Below are 21,459 nucleotides of genomic sequence, written 5' to 3'. Positions count from 1 at the left end.
GTTTAATACGTGACAAACAAGTAAAAGGACTGCTTACGCAATTACTACGTATGGTTATCGCCATAGTATCCCTGAGAATTGTCCGCAAAGGGGCTCTCTCTTTATAGAAAATACGGTTTCACAGAAAAGAGGTTTAGAATTGTTGCATTCACTGAGATGCAGGACAAGTTCACTAGTCTCCTGTCGGTGTTAAGCTGCTGATTACGAATACGGTCATTAAGATACCGTCCCTTCTAGCCCATATAACAGAAGCCACGCTCAAACAGATTACAATAGACAACGCATTGGTCACAGGAGACAAACGTGTCGCGCTGATTTGCAGCATAAAAAAGTGAAGAAAACCTATGGAGTTTGCTCATTGGAGAACACACTGGAGATTGGAGAACATTGGAGAACACAATCTTCATGTCCAAATGTAGAAGGATAGAAACTGAAGCGAACCGGAATGGAAGCATGAAGGATGATGCCTCACATAGTGATGTGCTGATATGTCGAAGAGGGACTGTCCTACTGGTCAGCGTCCTCATAATTGACACGATATTTAAGGGACTACGGACGACGCGAAAGGTTCATGCGTGTTGTAGGTCCATAGCCATGGAGGAATAAAAACGACCATTCAATCATTTCCCCACAAACGCACAGGGTCAATCGATTCCTCACAGTGTCATCGTGTTCTCGTCCTTCGATATGCATCCCAGAACATCCCGAGGATGACACTCGTGGATTGTTCGTGAAGAGTCATCAGGTACGTCCTGTGGCTGTTCCCCGGGGAGCTAGCAGGATGAGAAATATTGTTTTTTCAGTTTACCTACTAAAAAACCCGAAGCATTGAGTAACACATTTATTTCGTTTTCTAGGGAAATCCTAGGGGCGAGTGTCCTCTGTAGAATTTATCTGCCTAAAAACGTTCTATGATACATTGAGAATTTATCACGGAAAAAGATAGAAACATGAGAGAAACGATCCTGTCACACTGCTGACTGTTCTGCTGACTTTCAAATGTCTTACCCGACTGTATCGAGCCAGTGTCACTAAGAAACAGACTTTGCATCGAAGGGTAGTTAATGCTTCAAGCAATTCCTCGCTTGTGTATTGTTCGATCGTTTGCGTAATTGAAATAAACTTCGACAGCGCACACTTCGCTTTGTGTCGGAGGCGAGCAGGACTCTCGAATTTACGGAAGGCTGCGTAACAAGCAAAAAAAAGTTACTAACAGTACCTGTAGTATATATGTGTTTTACCTTCAGAACGGAATTCTCATATACCTTCGGAAGTGGGGTTCTCGAACTTAGTGCTCCTCATGATTTTATATTTTTTATATATATATAATTATATTTTATATTTATATTTCTCTATGCTTTCTTTCGAAACCGCCGGGCTCGTTGCCCGTCATAGGATGTACAGGAAAGGTACAGGTAAATTGCGGCTGTTTACCAAAGTGAGTGGAATCAGTAAAACAGAACACATCGGGACAATTCGTGTAGTTTCGTATCATTTACCATTTTTGGTAAAGAAAAGGAAGAAGCAAATAAGGTGCAATTAAACGAAACTACATTACGTCTCTAATGTATCATCACACTGTCCTAAAGTTGTCATTAATCGAGTTCTGAGGACATCCTGAGTGCACCATATAGTGCCCCACAGTGACGATGAGGACGCATGAATTGAGGATCAGATTTGACTTTCTTGCCGGTGCCACCCCTTTTCATACATGGTTCTCTTAGAACATCCTTGGGATGACAGTGTGTTCTTGGGTTTAGACCGAGATTAACGGGCAGCTTTGCTACGGTGTTTACGACATCACATCCATTATTATGTGACTGACGTGAACCAAAGTAATGAACACAGATAGTGAGGCATTATACGCACATATTCGTGAACTCTTATTTCGTGCAAAGAAAGGGCCGCTTGCTGGGACCCCCTCATGTAAACTGTTCACGCGGTAATGGAATCCTTCTCTTATTCATCTTCAGCCGCTTCGGAGGCATTTGAATAGATATGAGTTCGCCGTCTATTACACTTGCTGTGCTTACGAAAAGACATTGTCCACTACCTGTCTCGGGTATTGCCCTCTCGCAATCATGCACCAGCTAGACACCGCCCTTCGACTCCTTTCCGGCACCATAATCGTTGAGAGATGCCCATTCCAGTGTCATACACACGGAACATTGTTCCACTGAAATCCCTCGAGTAGAATACTGCCACGACACGCGCACTCTCCCTCAATTGTCACGGGCCCTGTTCTAAGAGAACCCATCAACGACCACGTGACAATTTAATAAACCTCAGTATGTCAAGCATTTCTAATTTACCTCCTATTTGCCAGTCTATTTTCGTTTTCCACCTCATTTTCAACCTTTTTTTCCAGTCTAATGGAATACAGCAAGGATTGTGTTCCACGATTTCTGAAACATTACGGTTGCACTGATCAAGATTTTATTGAGATGTTCCTCGAGCAAGTACGCGATGAATGTGGAACTTCCAAGTGGAACTGTAAGTACAACAGCGAGAAGAATATCGTGGCATAATGCGCACTTCATTGCTTCATTGGCCACAGCCCGGTTGGTAACACCAGTGTTAAAGGAGCATGGAAAAGAAATTTCACTATATGAAAAAAGTTGGTTTTAGTTTGTCAAGCACATATGTAAAAATCATTCTCGTAAAATATTCATACCGAACAATATATTGTTACAGAAGAATTCAATTTATAGAATCGCTTCCGTGGCGGAGGCTTAGCGCGATCGTCTCACGAGCCACTCCCCATTGACTGTGACGTCAAACGATAAAAGTGCTCTCATTCGTAACGGAAAATTCGAGGGATGCTCCTCTTCGACAGCTATTCATTGTGTTCTGTTGGTTTAAAGCATGAAACAAAGGTGCAAACAAAGGATAAAGCAATACGCTCATGATAATTTATAACGAGAATGCGATCGTGTCTTATAGCCCTTTTTATCTTATCGTATGTACGTATCTGTGTCACAAAGACTGCCGCTGGCTCACGTGAGGCGATAAGCAGGTTTCGGGCTGCTCACAAAGTAGTGCAACATGACGCGGCTCTTTTCATATTCGTCGCTGGAAAACAAGGCAAACAAAGTGCGCCCTTCGTGTCTGAAACTTTCTTTGAAATCGTTCAACGATCTCAGGTTTGACTGGTACTGCAGCTGGACACACTTCCTTCCCCACATTCCCACCATATATTCACAAAAACGCGATTTAAGGAATGGGCGCCGCGATTACTGCTGCCACCCCTGATCAGAATTTAACACGAAAAGCACAACATCGTATGAGACACTTAGCACACATGTCGTTAATGCCCCATAGCATCTTGTCGTTTTCATGCTAAATTCTCCACTAAACTAGTCTTGGTTAGATTTCCTGTAATCAGCTGCTTATGTCTTATTAATTTACTGATATCTGAATTATACATACATTCGTATGTTCTGTTTCAGGTGGGACTGCACCGAAGTGCAACAAGGAAACAGTGACCGACGCCGACACTGAGTGCGGCACAAAATACGCGCAGGAGCACGGCGTTAGTACTCTAAAACCCAATGAACAACCAGACAATGCAGACAAGAGCAACGAGATGCGCAAGCAACAGTGCTGGTATGTGGTTTTCTACTTGTGCGGTCCCGCAGTCATGATAAAAGAAGTGGACCAGTAGTCTCAAACAGAGTTCGAGGTAACGAGTTACAAGTAACTCGTTTGGTTTGAGGCATGGAATGCATCTAATGGCATCTTGGCATACATTTACTGGTACTAAGTTCCTTTCAGAGGAACTCGTTCCTTTTTCAGGTAACCTTGCCACAGTAGGCTAAGTTAAGTTCCAAGTTACTTTTAACTCGCTTTTCACTAACGTCCATATACTTTTTTTGTTGCTTCCTCCCAGGTTACTTCATGGCATTGTTCGCCATGAAACGTGACATTCAATCAATGACAGTATTCTGTTCAGGAAGTAATAACCGCTGCCATTGAAATGAAGCTGAACCATTCTGCGGTTACAGGGAGTAAGATGCAAAACGTCCTGAGAAACGTCATCATGACATTGGTGGACAGACTGGAACCGAAATCAATGGGAAGGAGAGGGCTGGGTTCCATGGGTTGCGCTCCTCCGCAAGCAACTCGAGGTCTAACTCAGCTGCTCATGCGCGCTGCACGTGCGTAATGCGAAGTAACTTGGAATTAACTTTTTACGTAGCTCAGTAGCTGCGAGTTACGTTTCCGGCTGAAGAACCTCATTATTAACATAGTTACATTTTTCACACGGTAACTTAACTTGCAACGAGTTTTTTTTTCTTTTTTTTTACGCGTAACTTCTCAATCTATGCTCTCAAACATCACACCAATAGTGGACCGATATTGTTTCAATATCGGAAACCAATCTTGCAAATATTGGGCCAATGTGGCAAATGCAACGTGGTCCCACATATTTCTACACACCTTAATCCGGCCTCTTTTCGCCAACGCACAACTGACGCTGATTTTCCCGTTACAGCGGATCAAAGGCTATGTCAGAGTTTGCATGCATTTGAATGTCATCTTTTCCAGTTCCATGGAATACAGCAAGCACTGTGTTCCCGAAGTGCTAAAAAGGAAAGGATGCAGTGATGAGATTGTTGCATCTTTCATTGCACAGAGGAAGAAGCTGATGGCGGTAATGTGTGGAACGTCGATGGGGCACTGTGATTTCTACAAGAACAAGAGCACTGGGCATATAATACATCCCACACGGACTTTGTCAATATTCATCTTTGTGATGTCGGTGGGAATAAGCGGCTTTTACGGCCGGTTATGATATCTGCAGGGTTAACTTACCATTATAAATTATCATTATCAGTTTTATTTTCTTGATATTTTCAATAGTTGAGCATCGAGGCACAACGACAGGCAATAAATAGGTGCTATGCGGCAATGCCTTCCCTCTCACTTATGGGGTGTTGGGAACTTCTTCCCATTATTTTTCTTTTTTGAGGGGAGGGGATATGCAATGTCTAACGATCATTGTTATCGAAAATATACATGACTGACGTTCGGGAAACGCACGTGATCTAACGACGTGGCTCCAAGATCTGGGAAACACATGGCTGCGGCAAAGGCAGGGCGGGAAAGGTAATAGATTGAAGGACTCTTTGCATACAGTGATATACTCATGACTAGACATACAGAACTTGCGGTGAGCACCCTGTAAGTGTGAACAATGAACAACCCTGTGAACAACGAGATACAAGCATCGCGGCTTGTCTCTTTGGAGACAAGCCGCGATGCTTGTAGGAGACTATGGGACACCACTGAGCAGCGCTCGTGTGACCCGTTCGACCCTCAAAGGCCTGTTGGAGCGTCTACGCGTTAGCCTCGAGAGCGTCAGAGGGATAAATTCTGAATTCCTCTCGAGGGCGACGAACTGGAGGGGGCATATGCAATGATGCTGAGCAAGATCCTTCCTGATCGACTACTGCTGGAACTAATGTGGGGGTGGTGTTCTGTGCAAATAACGAGCACGGGAATGATTTCGCCCCCTTATTTCCTCTTTCCTTGGAATACCAGACCCTCACAAATGCCAAATATTCCGTTATGGAAGTCCCCCACCAAAGATGGGGGACTTCAACTCTGACGTCATTTATTTACAATTTTAGTAGTCCGCGCAACGGATGGATGGCGCTGACGGTCTTTATCGAAGCATCATACTGGAGACTCAGTGGCCCATGGGAGTTACGCTACCTGTTTTTGATTGTGGGTATCCGCCTCTGATTAACGGACGCATGTGCATCTTTCCTGGAGGGAAAGATAATGTTTGTGTGATAGGAGGAGACGCTCCTATTTCCGATACGTTATTTAAGCAACGGCAGAAGGCAGTTGGAGGCGGAACGTCGCTGCACTGCTTTGGAAAATGTAAGGAAATAAACCACTCTTCTCGTTGTTCAATTGCTCTGTTCGTGTTATTCGGGGTTACGGCGGATCGAATACGGGACCAATCCGGGTTTGTGGGCCGCGGTTCCCAGAAGATACACATTGCACGCAATATTCAGGCGAAAGCTGTATACGTACTAACAATCTTCGTAAAAAAATACCGGGAACAGTAATAATTTGGTTCATATGGCACCGTACCGCGTTCAGTGCATTCTGAGTGAGGTTCGGGAGCTACAACCACGTAAATCGTAATCTGGTAACATCGTTGCTGGCACATTGATGACATACTTTGGACGTCCATTATGATCCACGTGCTGTCGTAGAGAATGTCTTCTCGATGTTTTCATGCCGCATCCACAAGATATATTCATGGACGTCTTCTTTGGAAAGTCACTGATCGTTTTAGCTGTGGAATTATGACAGGAATCTCGTAATGAAGGCGACGGAAACAACGCAACTTTCCACATACCACAGACAGCCGCAACTTTCAACCCTTTTACTAGGACATCACATCACTGGATACACCCAAAGCTGCATCCCTTCATGTGATGTCCCAGTAAAAGGGGTGAAAGCTGCGGCTGTCTGTGGTATGTGGTTGGATTATTTGTATTTCTCCTGCCTTCATTATCGGTTTGTACCAACTAGCCAACAGGTCTGACAGACTCATTTATTGTTCAACAAGTATCATTAGTACGCATTTTGGAGCACATATCAGTGTCAGTGCCCATTCACTGCAATGGTAACCAACGCGTACTTTTTAAACACGAGTTACCTCCTGGCAGGATTGTTGGGATATTTCGTTTTTGGCACCAATCAAACATTATTATTATTATTAATACTCATCTGAACTCAAGTGAGTCTAACTTAGGCTTTTGCTGCAAAACTGAGCAAGCAGAACTAATTTTTATATAGCCATTTCGTTAACGATATCTTCTGGACGACGCATGTGCCATGAAATAATTGTGCCAAATTTCCTCCAAATTGGACCAAAACCATAGGTGAACAAGATCTGAAGCAATGCAGGCCCACACGGCAGGTACACTTTAGACTAATCGCAATATTGCAGCATGAGTTGAATGCAACAGATTATACGTGCCATACCTGAACTTCACATGTAGTTTCAGCATCATTTTCGTAGAATCTGGGGCATTGTTAATTTAAAGCATGTTCTTGCTTGGTGATTTGTGATTTGGAACAAGTTTGAGAAGTATTATTTACAATTCTGGTAATTCTGTTCTTTCTGTTCTCTGCGATGCGTAAACTTGGCATCATCTCGCGGACCACTAAAAAATCTCGGGATCCATCTTGTTTCTTTCGCTTATTCTTCTCCACTGTACTCCCTCTTCTTCAATTTGCATCAGTGGCCTGGAACTGCCTAAATATCACTCATCTCAGCGACGCTTCATCTCTGTTTTTCATCTTCGTCATCTTCGTTGCAGCACATACTACAACTACTACCATATTCTGAACAAACTTGTTATCCCCACATTGTTTCATCGCAGAACGGTTCGTGACTGTCATTTCTTATATAAGCTCATACATTCTATCATTGATTGCCCCAAATTACTATCGAGCATCAACTTCTGATTGCCCTCGCCTTCTCTGAGGTCTCTTGTTTTTTATCCTCACTCTTTTGCAAAGCTTCATCCAAGCAACCGTTTACAACTAATCCTGAACTCCTCGTCACAACACTCACTGACTCACGTCACTGACATTTTCGCTCATTCTCATGAGTTTCTTACAAGTATTAGTGCCATTGTTTCTGCTTAACTTCGCGTTTCTCTGTTAACCTTGTTGCCTTATTGTATATTTGAATGTTTTTGTCTTTGTTCCTATATAACCCTTGTGGTGCACCAATAAGAAGACCCTAGTGGATGTTTTTGGGCACCTGAACAATAATAAAATTCAGTAAATAAAGTTCAGAAAAGTCATTATCAATAATCCAAATTCTTAATTTAAATATTTTTTTCTAGAAAGCTTCTCTACGAGACTCAGTAATACCTGCAAAAGTTATTTGGTGGATAAAGCAATGGATAACACATGTATATTACAGTATCATAGTACAGCCCCTTGAACTGACTTATTCATAGGTAACAGTATTTCCCCAGAATCATATATTTTCTTCAGTCATGCTTAACAGAATCAAACTGTCTCCTCCACGGATGTGTGAGAGTATGACAAAGGTACTGTAGTAAGTTATGATGGCTTCCTCATAATATAAACGAACAAAACCATGGTAAAACGTGTACTGAAAATCATACTGAGAAACCCACCAAAGCTAATGCTCCCTAGACTAAACTCATAAAAATTCGAAATGATTTTGATAGCTGCTTTGAAGAATAGCTGAATACCACTCATGTACAATGACTCAGTTCGCATCAGTTCTTTTGCTCAAATACACAGTTTTAATGTTCTGCTTGAACCTCCTGGTGCTATACTAGCATCACAGAGAGTAGTAGCTGGGTTTAAAAAGATATATCGGTAGTGCTAGTGGGGTTCAGCTGCAGCCGACTGTCAGGTTGCTCAAATGTAGCTGACCTACCGTACACGCATTCCTCCGAAGTAGGTTCGCTGTGCGCGGCCACTACCTGGAGCGGAGCTAGCACTGAATAATCAGTACCGCTCGAAGACAGAGCACTGGTCTTCAGAAACTGAAACACTGCTGTCCTCTGTTCCAGCTGGAGTGTCAACACGAGCTCCGCTCGTAGATGCAGTTCCATAGATATCCTTCTCAAAAATATGAGCCAATGCTCGCTGCATTGGCGTGCTGTTGTATAAATGCGGCGCTTGTCCCTTACTTTTGAAATTTCCAGTCTTCTCGCGGGAAGGAACGTACGAACCCGCAGTACAGACATTATAGGTCAGATACACTGGAGCGTGACGCCAATCACCGATCGTGCAGCCAGAAGCGCAGCAAGTAAGTATCGAAACTCAGTTATATTCTATCGTGCTATTCCAAAAACAAACACACGCGAAATGCTTACATTCCTCAAATGCAGGCAGTTGTAGCTCGGAGAAACCAGAAACACACACACAAAAAAAAAGAGAAAAAAAAAACGTGAGGCGGCAATTCATGACCATGAAAGGTGAAAGGTGTCGATGCCGGTGCGGCTGATTTGCTAACGCGAGCTTCTTTGCTACTGGCGTGTGTACTGGAACGTGTTTGCTACTTGCGTGATGTAAGTATGGCGAGTTTCTACAAAAGCTGTAATTGCACGAGAAGGAGCTGTCTTATTTAAGGGAAAAAAAGTAATATTCAAGGCGCACGTTACCCCACGTACAGCACGTCCGTATACAGGATGTGCTTTTTCCTTCGATACAGTTTGTCCATTAAAAAAAAGAAAACCAAGGGTTATAGACATCCCGTTTTCACTTTCATGATCTCTGTTGCAGCGGACGTTCTTGGTCGTCTGTTGCTCAGCTGTCCAATAACTAATTACCTAAGAATCATTAACTTTTTAATTGTAAAAGCTATGAAGTTGCCCAGTGAGAACACCTGTTCCTTTCGGTCACCCGATATCGTAGCCATTTTCAGAAACAAAACGCGTTCGATAGACCGTCCGTAAAAAATTCGTGCTATTCGTGCTATTCGAGCTATGGAGGTTAGCTACAGAGGTGGAGGTGAGCTATGGAGGTGGTGGTGGAGAGGTTCACCCTCTCGCATTGGGGGTGATGGAAAGACGCCTCTCTGAACATGCACCATGAACGAAATAAAGAAAAAAAAATGTGTTACTTCTTTCTTTTCTTTTTTTTTATGCGTACGATCTATCGGACGCTGTTTTGTTCTGAAAACAGCTACGGTATCACATGACCGAAAGGAACAGATGTTCTCATTCGTAAGTTTTATCATTGAAAAGTTACTATTCAGTTAAGTCATTGAAACTATTTTTAGGTAATTTGTCATTCGACGGCTGAGCAGCAGATGGCCAACAACCAGGATCAGGACGCATACCAACCCCCCTGCCCCTCACTCCTTCCTGCTGCACACAGAAGAGATGATTCTAGAGATGATTATAGAAAGTCAGGATGTCCGTAGCCAATACAGTTTTTTTATGAACAACCTGTATCGAAGAAAAAGTACACCCTGTATATATTCGGATACATGATTTTTTATTAAAACGATGGCACCACAATTAGCACAGTTAAAAGATATTGTATATTGAATGCGGCTTGGAGGAGCCCAGTGAATGTTAGTATGACGCTTGTATTATATCGTCTATCATATTGCTTTTAATGACATAATTACCATATGACATACATCCAAACATGCACTTGAAGGGATATTGGATCGACGTCAGCGCAAGGAAATCTTTTGTCCAATGACACGGGAATGTCGGATAGACGTCACCACAAAGACGTCTTTTCGGATACAACATACTGATGTCTTGAAGACGTCCGTGATGGACGGGGACGTCCATTTTGAGACGCCCATGGGACCCTTGTGGTTTACTTGTACAGCTACATACTCCTGCAGCGGTGTAGCTAGATATTTACCGGTGCAGTTAAGTTCACAGAAATCTGTTTACACAGGCTCTAGTTAAATTTCATTTGAAAAAAAAAATGGTTCGTATGCTATTACGTTCGCTCACGGTCCATGAAGCTCATCTGTGCCTAACTCCAAAACCCTACCTATGAATATGACGGGATTATATTCTGGCAGTTTTCTGGCAAGGTTTCCTTACATTGAAAAATAACTTTACCGTCATCTCCGTCATTGCGCATTGCTTCTGAATGATGCCTTTTGCGTGACAACAGTGCTAGGTACAGAGAGTAGTGTTGTGTGTTTTCTCTCCAGGGAAGTGTTATGTCAACTGGATTATTTTGAGCATTATTTTGTCGTACTCACTTGGCATGATCTTCCACATCTGGTCAGCGACTAAAAGCACGCCAATTCCAGCTTCACTCTCTGCACCTGAGAAGCGATGTTCCTTAGCTAGATTATCTTCCCTTAGACGAATAATAGTAGTTGTTACCCAGTGGGCATGTCACAAGGTCCTCACAAATGAACGGTGTCTCAATCGATTCCAAAACATTTTCTTCCTTTCCGGTGCGCAGTTGAACAAAGCGCCGACCTATTTGTCGTGACATCTGTTGCCCCTGCGGAAACAAGGTTCACTTTTCTGGCAATGCCTTCGCGCACGAGGCTTCTTTGTCTTCCTCCGTCAATGGTTCCCTGAAGTATAGACTGTGGCCATCACTGCTGTGAACGTCTGAAGTAATACGACAGGATCTATCTTGATGTCTTAGTTACTCCCACTCATGCGCGTACTAGTACTGTAGACTTCTTCAGACTTTTTTTTTCCCGATTTCGTTTCCACAAAGGTTCACATATAGAGCTTTACCAGCTGCAGTGGCATAGTGGTTAGATGATCGCTTTCCACGCCCAGATTGGGATGTGACACGGGTTCGAACCCTGTCGCCGGTTGCGCTGTCTGAGGTTTTCCGAAAACTTTCCAAACGAGTGTCGGCACAGTTTCAGATGAAATCATACCAGGACGCGTACCAATCCCCCTGTCCCCTCACTCCTTTCTGCTGCCCTCTCTCCATCTGTCCACGTCTCTACGCCGCTCATAACCACAGTCGCTTCGCGGCGCTATCACAGAATAAAAAAAAGAATCTTGCGTACCTCCCCTGCATGCAGACCAGGAAATTTTCCCCCGCACATTCTTGCACGGTGACACCCTTTCTTACAGCAGAAATATTACTCTTGAGCCGCTAGAATGGTTTCCTTTTCTGCCAGAAGGATCGCCGCGTCGCATAGACCCGTGATGCGTTTGCGATGCGTAGCAGAATGAGCGTTCATTCGCCATTTCATGAGCACTGGTACAGAAAAGGGACTCTGCCCGTAGTGCCTTGAATCTGCTGTTTGACTCTTCTCTTTCAGTTCAACTCTTCGATTACGCTCGAGGGCCATGCCTTTGACCCCTCCCGTCTCATTGTCCTCATGGGTTCATCGAGTGAACCTGAGAAGTTCCAATGTTTCGACTTCAAGTAGGATAAACTTTCGAATTCCCCCGTCTAATTCCATAGCTCGAACCAACGCTCACCCAGTAGTCTCAACTCTACACTTGTCCCGTCTCCGTCGCCCTCAAAACCGGCTGAGCCGAGCGGTTGACTTGTGATGGTAATAATCCACGGCCACCTAAGTGGGCAACGTGGAAAGGATGGTAGCTGTAAGCATTATAGGAAAGGAGTCCGTTTCCATAGACAATGCTTTGACACCTAAAACGTTTGATTTTGCTCCTGAGCGCTCGAACCTGCTTGGCATTTTTCCCTCGAGGAAGTGTCATCAGCTTGTCAGGTACTGTCATTCAATGCGACGCTCGTCTCCAAATCTTTCCAACAGGACTTCCATGGAGTCCATTCAGCACGCTTCCGAAGCTGATAAAACTGATATGGCTTCTGTAGTTGCTTCGTCCAGTAACGATCTCAAGTAAATTAACTTATCCGATTGTGTAATGTATGGCTCCTTTCCAAAAATCACTGATATGTCTGTCGCCTTGGCAACGCATAAAGCTTGTGCAGCCGAATCCCAGCGGGACTACTATGAGTTGACGACGCTTAAACCGCAGACACACGCCCGTGTAGTACACGCTTCGTTGAAGCTGGCACTTGAGTGGTAGCCGTTGCCATCAAGCATGGATCTTGCGGAGAATCTAAAACTGACATTCCCTTTATGCAGCAATCTGCATATTTCACAGTCACTTGATATTCAGCGTTCATCGTCATTGAGATGGTCTGCAAATTCCCTTCTGATGTAAGCCCCTCGAGTCTGACGCGTAGACGTTCCAACAAGCTTTCGAGGGTCCTCCATTCAGTCAGAGTGCTGCTCAGCGCAGGCCTCTCTCACAAGCGTTGTCGCGTGTGCCTTTCGAGACGTCCTGTTACGTCCTCTTTACGTTCTGTATATCCAACAACGAATACATCACTGCAGCCAAACACTCCGTCCGCCTAGCCTTTCCCAGGTTTTCGGAATCATATTGCCAATCTTTGAAGCGACCACACAGCAACAACAGGCAACGCGGAGTTGAACGATGGGCTGAAATCCACGACACGCCGCGCAGCGAGCGATCCTTCCAGAATCACCTGTTCCTTCACTTGCATCAGTCTCAAGGACGGGTCAGGTCACCTTGGAGAAGCTTCCATATTTCCTCCTCTCCACCGACGCGTGTTTTCTACAATGTTCACCGCTGTGCATAAAAGCTTGCGAGCTCTTAGCGGGAGCAAATACCCCATGCAAATACCGAAAACCGAATACCGAGCAAGTACCGAAATACCCCATGAGTAACAGGGAAAATGCTGTTGCAGAATCCCATCAAAAACGTATTCCCAATCTTTGAGCACTGATGTTAAGTGCGACAATACCATCTGTATTGTGATCAAGAGTGCTCAACAATTGAAATTATAAAGAAAATGCGACTGACAATAATCATTATTTTAATGGGAAGTTAATCTAGCAGATGCTTTTGTAACAGCCGCTTGTTACCACCGACATCACAAAGATCGATGTTGCCAAAGTCCATATGGGATGTATTATATGGCCAGTGCTCTTGCTCTTGTAGAAATCGCAGTGCCCCATCGACGTTCCACACATTACCACCATTAGCTTCTTCCTCTGTGCAATGAAAGACGCGGCTATCTCATGACTGCATCCTTTCCGTTTGAGCACTTCGGGAACGCACTGCGTACTGTATTCCATGGAACTGGAAAAGATGACATTCAAATGCATACGAAACACTGATCAATTAAACTCTGACATAGCCTGGTTGTAGAGGGCAAGAAGCACAGGGATAAAGATAGACGCACAGAGTCGCATAGATAATCCCGTAATGCATTTTCACTTTTTCTGCCTCTTCGAAATTTGCCGCAGGTCACCGCGAGCACTGGCATGAAAACGCGCCTTTCGACATCCTACGGCTAGGAGCGACCTGGACGTGTAAATCGCTCATCGCAGGGGCCTGAACCGGGTCCTGTACTATGCTCATACGAAACGTAGTAAGGGTGTTTTGGCCCAGGTGCAAAAAGAAAATCGAGTCTCAAGTGGGGTATAGTGGAACCACTTGGTCAGCAAAGTGCTCTGAAGGCGAAGTGGTTTGAATTAAAACCATTTTGTGTGCTCTTCGACATCCAAGTGGGTTTAGACAGAACCCCTCTGGGTTAAACTGGAACCACTTGGAGTCTTCATGCATTGAAGTAGGACCACTTTGAAAGTTAGTCAGTTAGACGGGTTTTTGGAGGGTGGGACGGGAAGTGGGCCTTGGCAAGAGGAACGCTAGCTGTAACCACTTGGAAATCAGAAATGGACGACTTTGGTGAAAGTAGGAGCTGGAAACATGGCTAGCGACAGCAGGAAAAAGAAGGCAATCCGACTGAATCCCTGTTTTTTCATGAACCCAGTATTGCATTTTATAGACCAACTCAATCCGATAACAAATAACTGGAAGGTGATGCTGCTGTACATTTGTTGTGGTAACTAACATGCATCTTGTAGATCTGCGAAGGCCATTTCATTCGGGCTTGAAACTGAGTAGAAGGTTGTTGTTATAACGAGAATCACGCGAAAACCCCGAGCACATGCTGAAATCAATATCTCTAGTCAATAACATTGATAGTCCGTATGCGTGCACATCACTGGCAGGAGCTCTTAACGTGACTAATTTATGTCCAGGGCCGTCGGTTGCTGGGTGCAGCGAGGGCAGTTGCCCCCTCCTGAAGTTTAGCTCTGGTGGTCCCGACAGCCCATTCCGAGAGAGACTCGCTTTTAGCTGTTACCGGGCAGTGTGAAAACACAGTTTAAAAAGTTGAATGCGAAATTCGCCCGAATAGGTCCTATGTACCCGGTTACGGTATACACTCTTAGAAATGAACTTCACCGTATAGCACACTCCCAGCCAATCATCATTTCCAATGATATCGCTATCTGCCCTCATTTGTCGAAAGAGGGAGGCGTACGCCTTTTTTGTGATACGTATGCTGTTCATAATTGTCACAAAAATGGCGTACGCCTCCCGTTTTCAACCGATCAGGGCAGGTAACGATATCATTAGGGATAACGGTTGGCTAGGAGCGTGCTCTGCGGTGAAGTTCATTTTGAAGAGTGTACGGTACTGTATGTGCGGAACCGCTGTGCAAAGAGTACCGACACGCCGTTCAGTATGGCCTGAGGCCGACGATAGTGGAAAACGATTTTGTGTCAACTACTGCCGCTTAAATCAGGTGTACACTCTTAGAAATGAACTTCGCCGCATAGCACGCTCCTAGCCAACCGTCATCTCGAATGATATCGTTATTTGCCCTGATTTGTTGTGAACTGGAGGCGTACACCTTTTTTGTGACAATTATGAACATCATAAGTGTCACAGAAACGGCGTACGCCTGCCGTTTTCAGCAAATGAGGGAAGATAACGATATCATTCGAGATTATGGTTGGCTAGGAGCGTGGTATGCGGTGAAGTTCATTTCTAAGAGTGTAGATGACAGTGTTCTGCTTGCCTGTTACCCACTTTGCTGTAAAATTTGGAATACACACTCTTAAAAATGAACTTCACCACATAGCACGCTTCTAGACAACTATCATCCCGAATGACAACGTTCTCGCCCCTGATTTGTTGAAAACGGGAGGCGGAGCCTATTCTGTGCCGTGCATAATGGCACAAAATAGGCTCCTCCTCCCGTTTTCAACAAATCAGGGGCGAGAATGGTTGGCTAGGAGCGTGCTATGTGGTGAAGTTCATTTTTAAGGGTGGAGGATCGCAGTGGTGCCGCTAACTGCATCTTTATATTATCCGTGAAAGCTTAAGATGAAGTGTCTGTTATAAATTCCTGGCTTTGTGATTCAATGCTGCTTTACATTGCCGCAAAACCAGCAGCGAACTTAAAAACCGGAAACAAAGGTACTATGCTCTTAAGTACGCGTGTATGGCTGACAATAAGTGGGCTACAGAAGTGGAACCACTCGCAAATGGCTATGCAAAGTGGGTTATTTTGGTTTCAAGTGGGTGATTACCCAGTTGTTCTCCAAAGTCGTTCTTTTCATAAACCACCTGGAGATATTTCGTGACTTGCGGTGTGTAACAATGGGGGGAGGGAGGAGAAGGAAATAGTTCATTTTTTTCTCGCTGCGTAGTATGTTACGAAGAAGCTGAAGAACAATGACCCTTGTATGTTGTTCCAGCCTCAGAACATCAGTTGTCTCATGCTGCAGAACAGTTTTTGTATTACTATGCGCTTTGCTGTAGGTGTGTGGTGTAGGTGTAGTCATGTTTTTGCGTCCCTCGTTAGGTTTATTGGAAAGAAGCGTGTGTCTCTGTGCAAAAGCATTATTTCGCGAAGGCAGTTCCAATGAGGTCGCTCGAATAATTACGCTTCCTGAAATCAGCGGGTATTTCATCAGCGCATCTGTGGAAATCGTCGCTATTGGAACACATGCGCTTCAATCGTGAAAAGAAATATTTCTTCTCTCTTTCATTCGTGTGATAAATATTGAAATGAAGATGCTGACGTCTGCCAGTTGGCTTCTTGTAAATGCCAGTGACTGGCTTTATTGAAATATTATATGAAACAAATGTTATATTATTGTCTGCTAATATGGGGTAATACGACTATAACTAATTTGAACGAACTACATGTTCTCCAAAGAAGGGCTATCCGCTTTATGATGAATGCTGACTGCTTTACTTCCTCTACCGAACTTTTTCGGCATGCTCACGTCCCTGCGATTTGAGACATATGTACATACTAAAGCTGGGAATTGACATTTTTAAGGAAGTACGGGAGAGACGTATATACCTCACACATAAGAGGACCCCATATCCCATTCGAACGGCAAGAAAGTTCATGACTCTAATCCTAAGGACTAACTACGGTAAACAGACCATGCCATATCTGATACCACTCTTTCAGAATAAGTTTAACCACCTTCTAAAACAACGGCTGGTCCACATTTCTGTAAGACCAAAAATGGAATAGTAATAAAAAAATGTTGCAGAATAATTGGGTAGTGCTTTCCAGAGAATTAAAGAGGACTTCAACCAAGAATTGTCACCTGACCAAACAACAAAAATGTGGTCGATGTATCTCAGGAAAATGAGCTGCTTGAAGGGGAAGGATTCAAGGGTATTTTTTTAATTACCACGTGAAGAGGCTTGTATAACTAAGGAACACGCGGGATCCCATCCCTGTGCCGTGTACATGAAGAAAATGTCTACTGTTAAACTCAGTTATACTGTAGAACCAATTTAAGAAGTGGCAAAACAGGACATTGAATTCGGGACATTCAATTGAAGCGCGTTAATGCGCAGGACATCGTCAGGACGCCATTGTAACACGGTATGTATGAATCCTGGTCAGAATTGCTCCTAAAGCTTAAAACACAATAGGCTGGGAAAATTTGGCTGCCACTATAGGACCATCTTACAAGATACAGGACAAATACCAGACACAGTGACAGAGCATTGCCAAAACTGGCTGGCCGGTATCTGTTCCCAATAATGGTCCAATATGGGGCCACAGTTACCATATAGGACCACTCTACGCAATATTGGTTTCCAATATTAGAGAAACCTTTGTCCAATATTGGTGTGCTGTTTGGGAGTATTGGTCCAGTTCTCTATCACAACAGCGGAACCCCCGTTGCCACATGTCAAAAATCACTTACCAGCACTGTTGTTTGTGCATCTCGGGGCTCATATCTGCATCGTCTGGCTTTCCGTCAGGTTTTCTAGTAGTAAGTCCACGTTCCAGTCTGTATTTTTTGCCGCACTCAGTGTCGGCGTCAGTCACCGTTTCTTCGCTGCACTTCGGAGCAACGTCGCCTGAAAAAAAAAAGAAAAGATAGATATGTGCAGGGTGGTCCACCAACCATGATAGAAATTCATAGTAGAAAAACATGGGCCCCGGAGAGACATGCGGTCAAGGGATTGTATGCGGGACACATATTGGTAAAATTTTTATTTCATTTGAATTGACGGAAAGTTGATTTCTTGAATGGAACTCCGAAATTTCCCAAAACAATCAAACGTTTTTTTATTTTTTTTTTTGCGGAAATGGGTTCTCCATTGTCACTTTTTCAGTGTAGCGCATAATCCCACTCGTAATGCAATTGTAACTCCCGAAATTAATTCACCGAAAAGACGTGGAAGTAAGCCCTTGGCTCCGCGGGTGACACGCCTGAGGGGGGAAAGGGTTACAAGCCTTACCCACGGAACAAACACTCGCGGTGAGTGCAGGAATATGAGCTACCTTATCAAAAGTGTGGTCACCCGACAGCTCCCCTTCCTGTGGCGTGTCAATGTAGCCTCCTTTCTCGTTAGCTTTGTGGAGCTTGGCGGAGCCTAGGACTCATTTCCACGGATTTTCGGCGAATTTATTTCGTTAATTGCCGTAGCAGTACGAGTGGTATTAACTGCTATACTGAGTAAACGTGACCACGGGGAACCAATTTACGCAACTAAACATTAGGTTGCCTCGGCAAATTTCGGAGATCAATTCAAGAAATTAAGTTTCAGTGAGTTGAAATGAAGTAAAAATGTTACCAATTTATGGCAAAAGTCATTGACAGAAAAAAATCCCTTGACCGCATGTCCCTCCAGGGCCGACGTTTTTACTGTTAATTTCTGTTATGCTTGGTGGACCACACTGTATATATTTCTACACATTGTGTCTTCTCTGACGTGTCCAGGAATTCTATTCAAGAAACGAGTGCTACTTATCGGCTACTTGACTAAGAAACTACTAGAGAAGCATTACCTGTTTCTTACTCACATAGCAGAAAGGCACCACTTGCTTTTCTTTTATTGCTCGCTCCAAATATAATTTCTGGACACGTTAGAGCAAACACCCTGTATAAAAGCGCTATAGAAAATTTATATTATGTCTACGTTACGGCGGAAGCTCCACCATCTACTGTACAAGTGGAAAATGACAGCTGGTCGTATTAAGTGACCTCATAGGGCTTCCAAGAGTTAAGGGAAGCCCAAGGCCAGTAAGGTGCTGGTAAAGTACCGCAGTAAAGTACTGGCTTCGCACTGGGTGAGTCGCTGGGTGAGTGAGTGGTGAGTCGCTGACACGGCGGGAGGACATCGCGTGTCACTTGATCTTTCGGCGCCACTCGCTCAAACGTCGCATGCCTGCGCACGGCTGACGATCACCCGATAAGCCGTTACGTTCAGCATTTCTGAACTCTAATGTAGTTGGTACCTTTTTAACTCCGCCGTCGCTCGTACCCCTTTCCTTCGGCATATACAGTCGACCCCCGTTTATCCGGATGGTGCCGTTCCCGGCGAAATCATCCGGATACCGGGGCATCCGGATAAATGAAACGACCGAATAGAAACGTCCTACAGAGCAAGGTTTAATTAAAACACAGAAATCTCGTCAATGACAGCTGTTACATAGTAGTGTAGGCACTCGAATCCTGCAAACTTTTGCTAATTGCATAGAGTTGAGCCACGCTCTTGCGCTGCTCAAAGAATGTCAGTGCGGAAGCAAAGTGTCAATGTCGGAGCCTTGTTTCTCACCGGCGTCATCGGCACCGTCTTGCTGCACATCATCGGATGCAACAGCAGCAATCACACCGTCATCAGTCATAGCTGCACACGCGTCATCATCCTTATCAACGTCAACGTAGTCAGAAACCGCAGCATCATCTACGGCAGTCGCAGTGAGCCTCTGCATCAGGGATCGCAGCTCAGCTAGGGGAATGTCTTCGTCGGCCAACGGGCCGTAAGCAGCAGGCCCCCAGGTTGGAGTTTTCCCCTCTAGAACCGGACAGTTGCTCGAGATATTTCCAAATGGCTCGACTGGTCAACGTGACCCAACGCACACAAATAGAAAAGGGCGTCATCGTGCACGGTTGTCTACCCTACGGAGGAATGTAGGTCCCTGACGTGTGACGGGAATAACCCCAACGCAGCGAAAAGGGTGACGAAGCGGGGTCAGCGTCTCCTCTTACTCACGGTAGTCCGGATATCTGAAGCTGGATTACAAGAATTTTCGACTTTCGTTCCCTGGAACTCTTGTCCGAGTCCGGAAGCGGAAGTCCGGATAAACGAGAACAAAATACATGGAGGAAAATCCGTTCCCGTGCCTTTTGTCCGGATACTGCGGGATCCGGATAAATGAAGTCCGGATAAACGGGGGTCGACTGTATAAGACACCTTCCTTGTTCGAAAGTCGGTTGAAGTACTCGATTTTTTTATTCGCGAAATAATGTGTTAATGTGAACTGACACCAGTCCTGTATTACAGCGAACCCAAAAATGTGGACGTCTTCATCACGGATGTCACGAAGACGCTACGGAGGACAAATTACGCATCCAGCAGTCTTGCTACTGCGGTACTCACACTTCGAGGTCGATGGGTCACATGCAGCCAATATTCGCTTGCTCCACATTTCTTCGGAACTTGCGAGAATCCAAGCATCGCATCCTTTCTCTACGAGTCGAAGGGGAACGCAGTCCTTGCCGTAAAGCAACATACTGGAAGAGATGGTTGAAACACGAATTCAATTATTTCCTTGTGGTTGTAGCACCATGAAGTCATAGACGGGGGGGGGGGGCAATATATACACGATACGCACACAACGCAACTGCAACGTGTTTCACCAATGAACGTAAATGCAAAGATACGTAAATCCCCAGTGCATAAGTCACGCACTGCACATCTGTACAGTCAAAAGTATACAAAATACACCAACATTTATCGCTGTTGGAAGAATGACAAGCCGCCTGGCAAGGGACCTCGCGATGAGCGCTGTTTTAGAGCCTTGATGTGTGTCGCGCGAGAGCTGCCCTTGGTCCGTTAAATTCAATTCAGATTCAGCTATCTCATGTACGTTGCATCACGTTACAAAAATAATTATGCCTCTTCCTAAAGACGAAGTACAGGCGCAACGCAGGTATTGTTCTAAGATCCAGGTAGTCCGGCAGAACTACCCACGCAAAACACCCCTCATGCAAAACATCATGCCAGACACCCCTCAGAAGCCTTCGTTGGGATAGCAATACGTGGACTTGCATGCACATGCATGTCTTCGTTTCGCATTTGGGGGATGAAAATAGGCGATGGGACATTTTTTGACCAGGTTCAGAACTGATTAGAAGGGTACTATGCTGCATAAAAGCGCATGTTTGGAACGCTACGGCATAGTTTGTATGAAAATGCATGAATATAGTGCATTCTTTCAATAATCCGATATCGTCACCTGCCAGAGCACCAGCTTATCCAGGAACTTGCTTCGTTGCACCGTTGTCGTCGATTAATATGTTTTCGTCTTTATCCCGTTAATATTCTAGTTACTTCAGTATATTTGTTGTTTCAATCGTACAGTCCCTATACTGTCCACTTTGCGAAATTGGTTCGGCTTTAAAGTGGCTCGAAGCACACACACTAACACATACGCAGACGTGCCTGGATAACGAGGGTGTTTAAATTCTCGTTATATCCCAGAAATCTCGTAATATCTCGTTATATTCTCAGAAATATGACCGGGACAAAACGAAAGAAAAAGAAACCTCTTCCACTGCGGCCACTTTACTTCGCCTCTTCATTTATC

At 44.5% G+C, this 21,459-nt stretch overlaps 1 protein-coding gene across 1 annotated transcript; it reads right to left on the bottom strand.

The window, feature by feature from the left end:
• Positions 1–13,324: 13,324 nt before the first annotated feature.
• Positions 13,325–20,418, bottom strand: LOC135373813 (uncharacterized). Its single transcript, XM_064606879.1, has 3 exons — positions 20,250–20,418; positions 17,564–17,720; positions 13,325–13,610 (listed from the first exon to the last, which is right to left on the bottom strand). Exons 1-3 carry the CDS (start codon positions 20,380–20,382, stop codon positions 13,361–13,363), a joined length of 540 nt encoding a protein of 179 aa, XP_064462949.1. The 5' UTR covers positions 20,383–20,418; the 3' UTR covers positions 13,325–13,360.
• Between the last annotated feature and the right edge of the window lie 1,041 nt (positions 20,419–21,459).

Source organism: Ornithodoros turicata, unplaced genomic scaffold, assembly GCF_037126465.1.
Source record: "Ornithodoros turicata isolate Travis unplaced genomic scaffold, ASM3712646v1 Chromosome32, whole genome shotgun sequence".
Taxonomy (NCBI): domain Eukaryota; kingdom Metazoa; phylum Arthropoda; class Arachnida; order Ixodida; family Argasidae; genus Ornithodoros; species Ornithodoros turicata.
This window is presented reverse-complemented; position numbering and strand designations above follow the sequence as displayed.

Coding starts and splice junctions, on each gene's coding strand:
- LOC135373813 (XM_064606879.1), bottom strand. CDS start 20,382: ATGTTGCTTTACGGCAAGGACTGCGTTCCCCTTCGACTCGTAGAGAAA. Junction 17,721..20,249: donor TGACCCATCGACCTCGAAGT/GTGAGTACCGCA, acceptor TTTTTTTTTCAG/GCGACGTTGCTCCGAAGTGC. Junction 13,611..17,563: donor ATGCACAAACAACAGTGCTG/GTAAGTGATTTT, acceptor CATCTTTTCCAG/TTCCATGGAATACAGTACGC.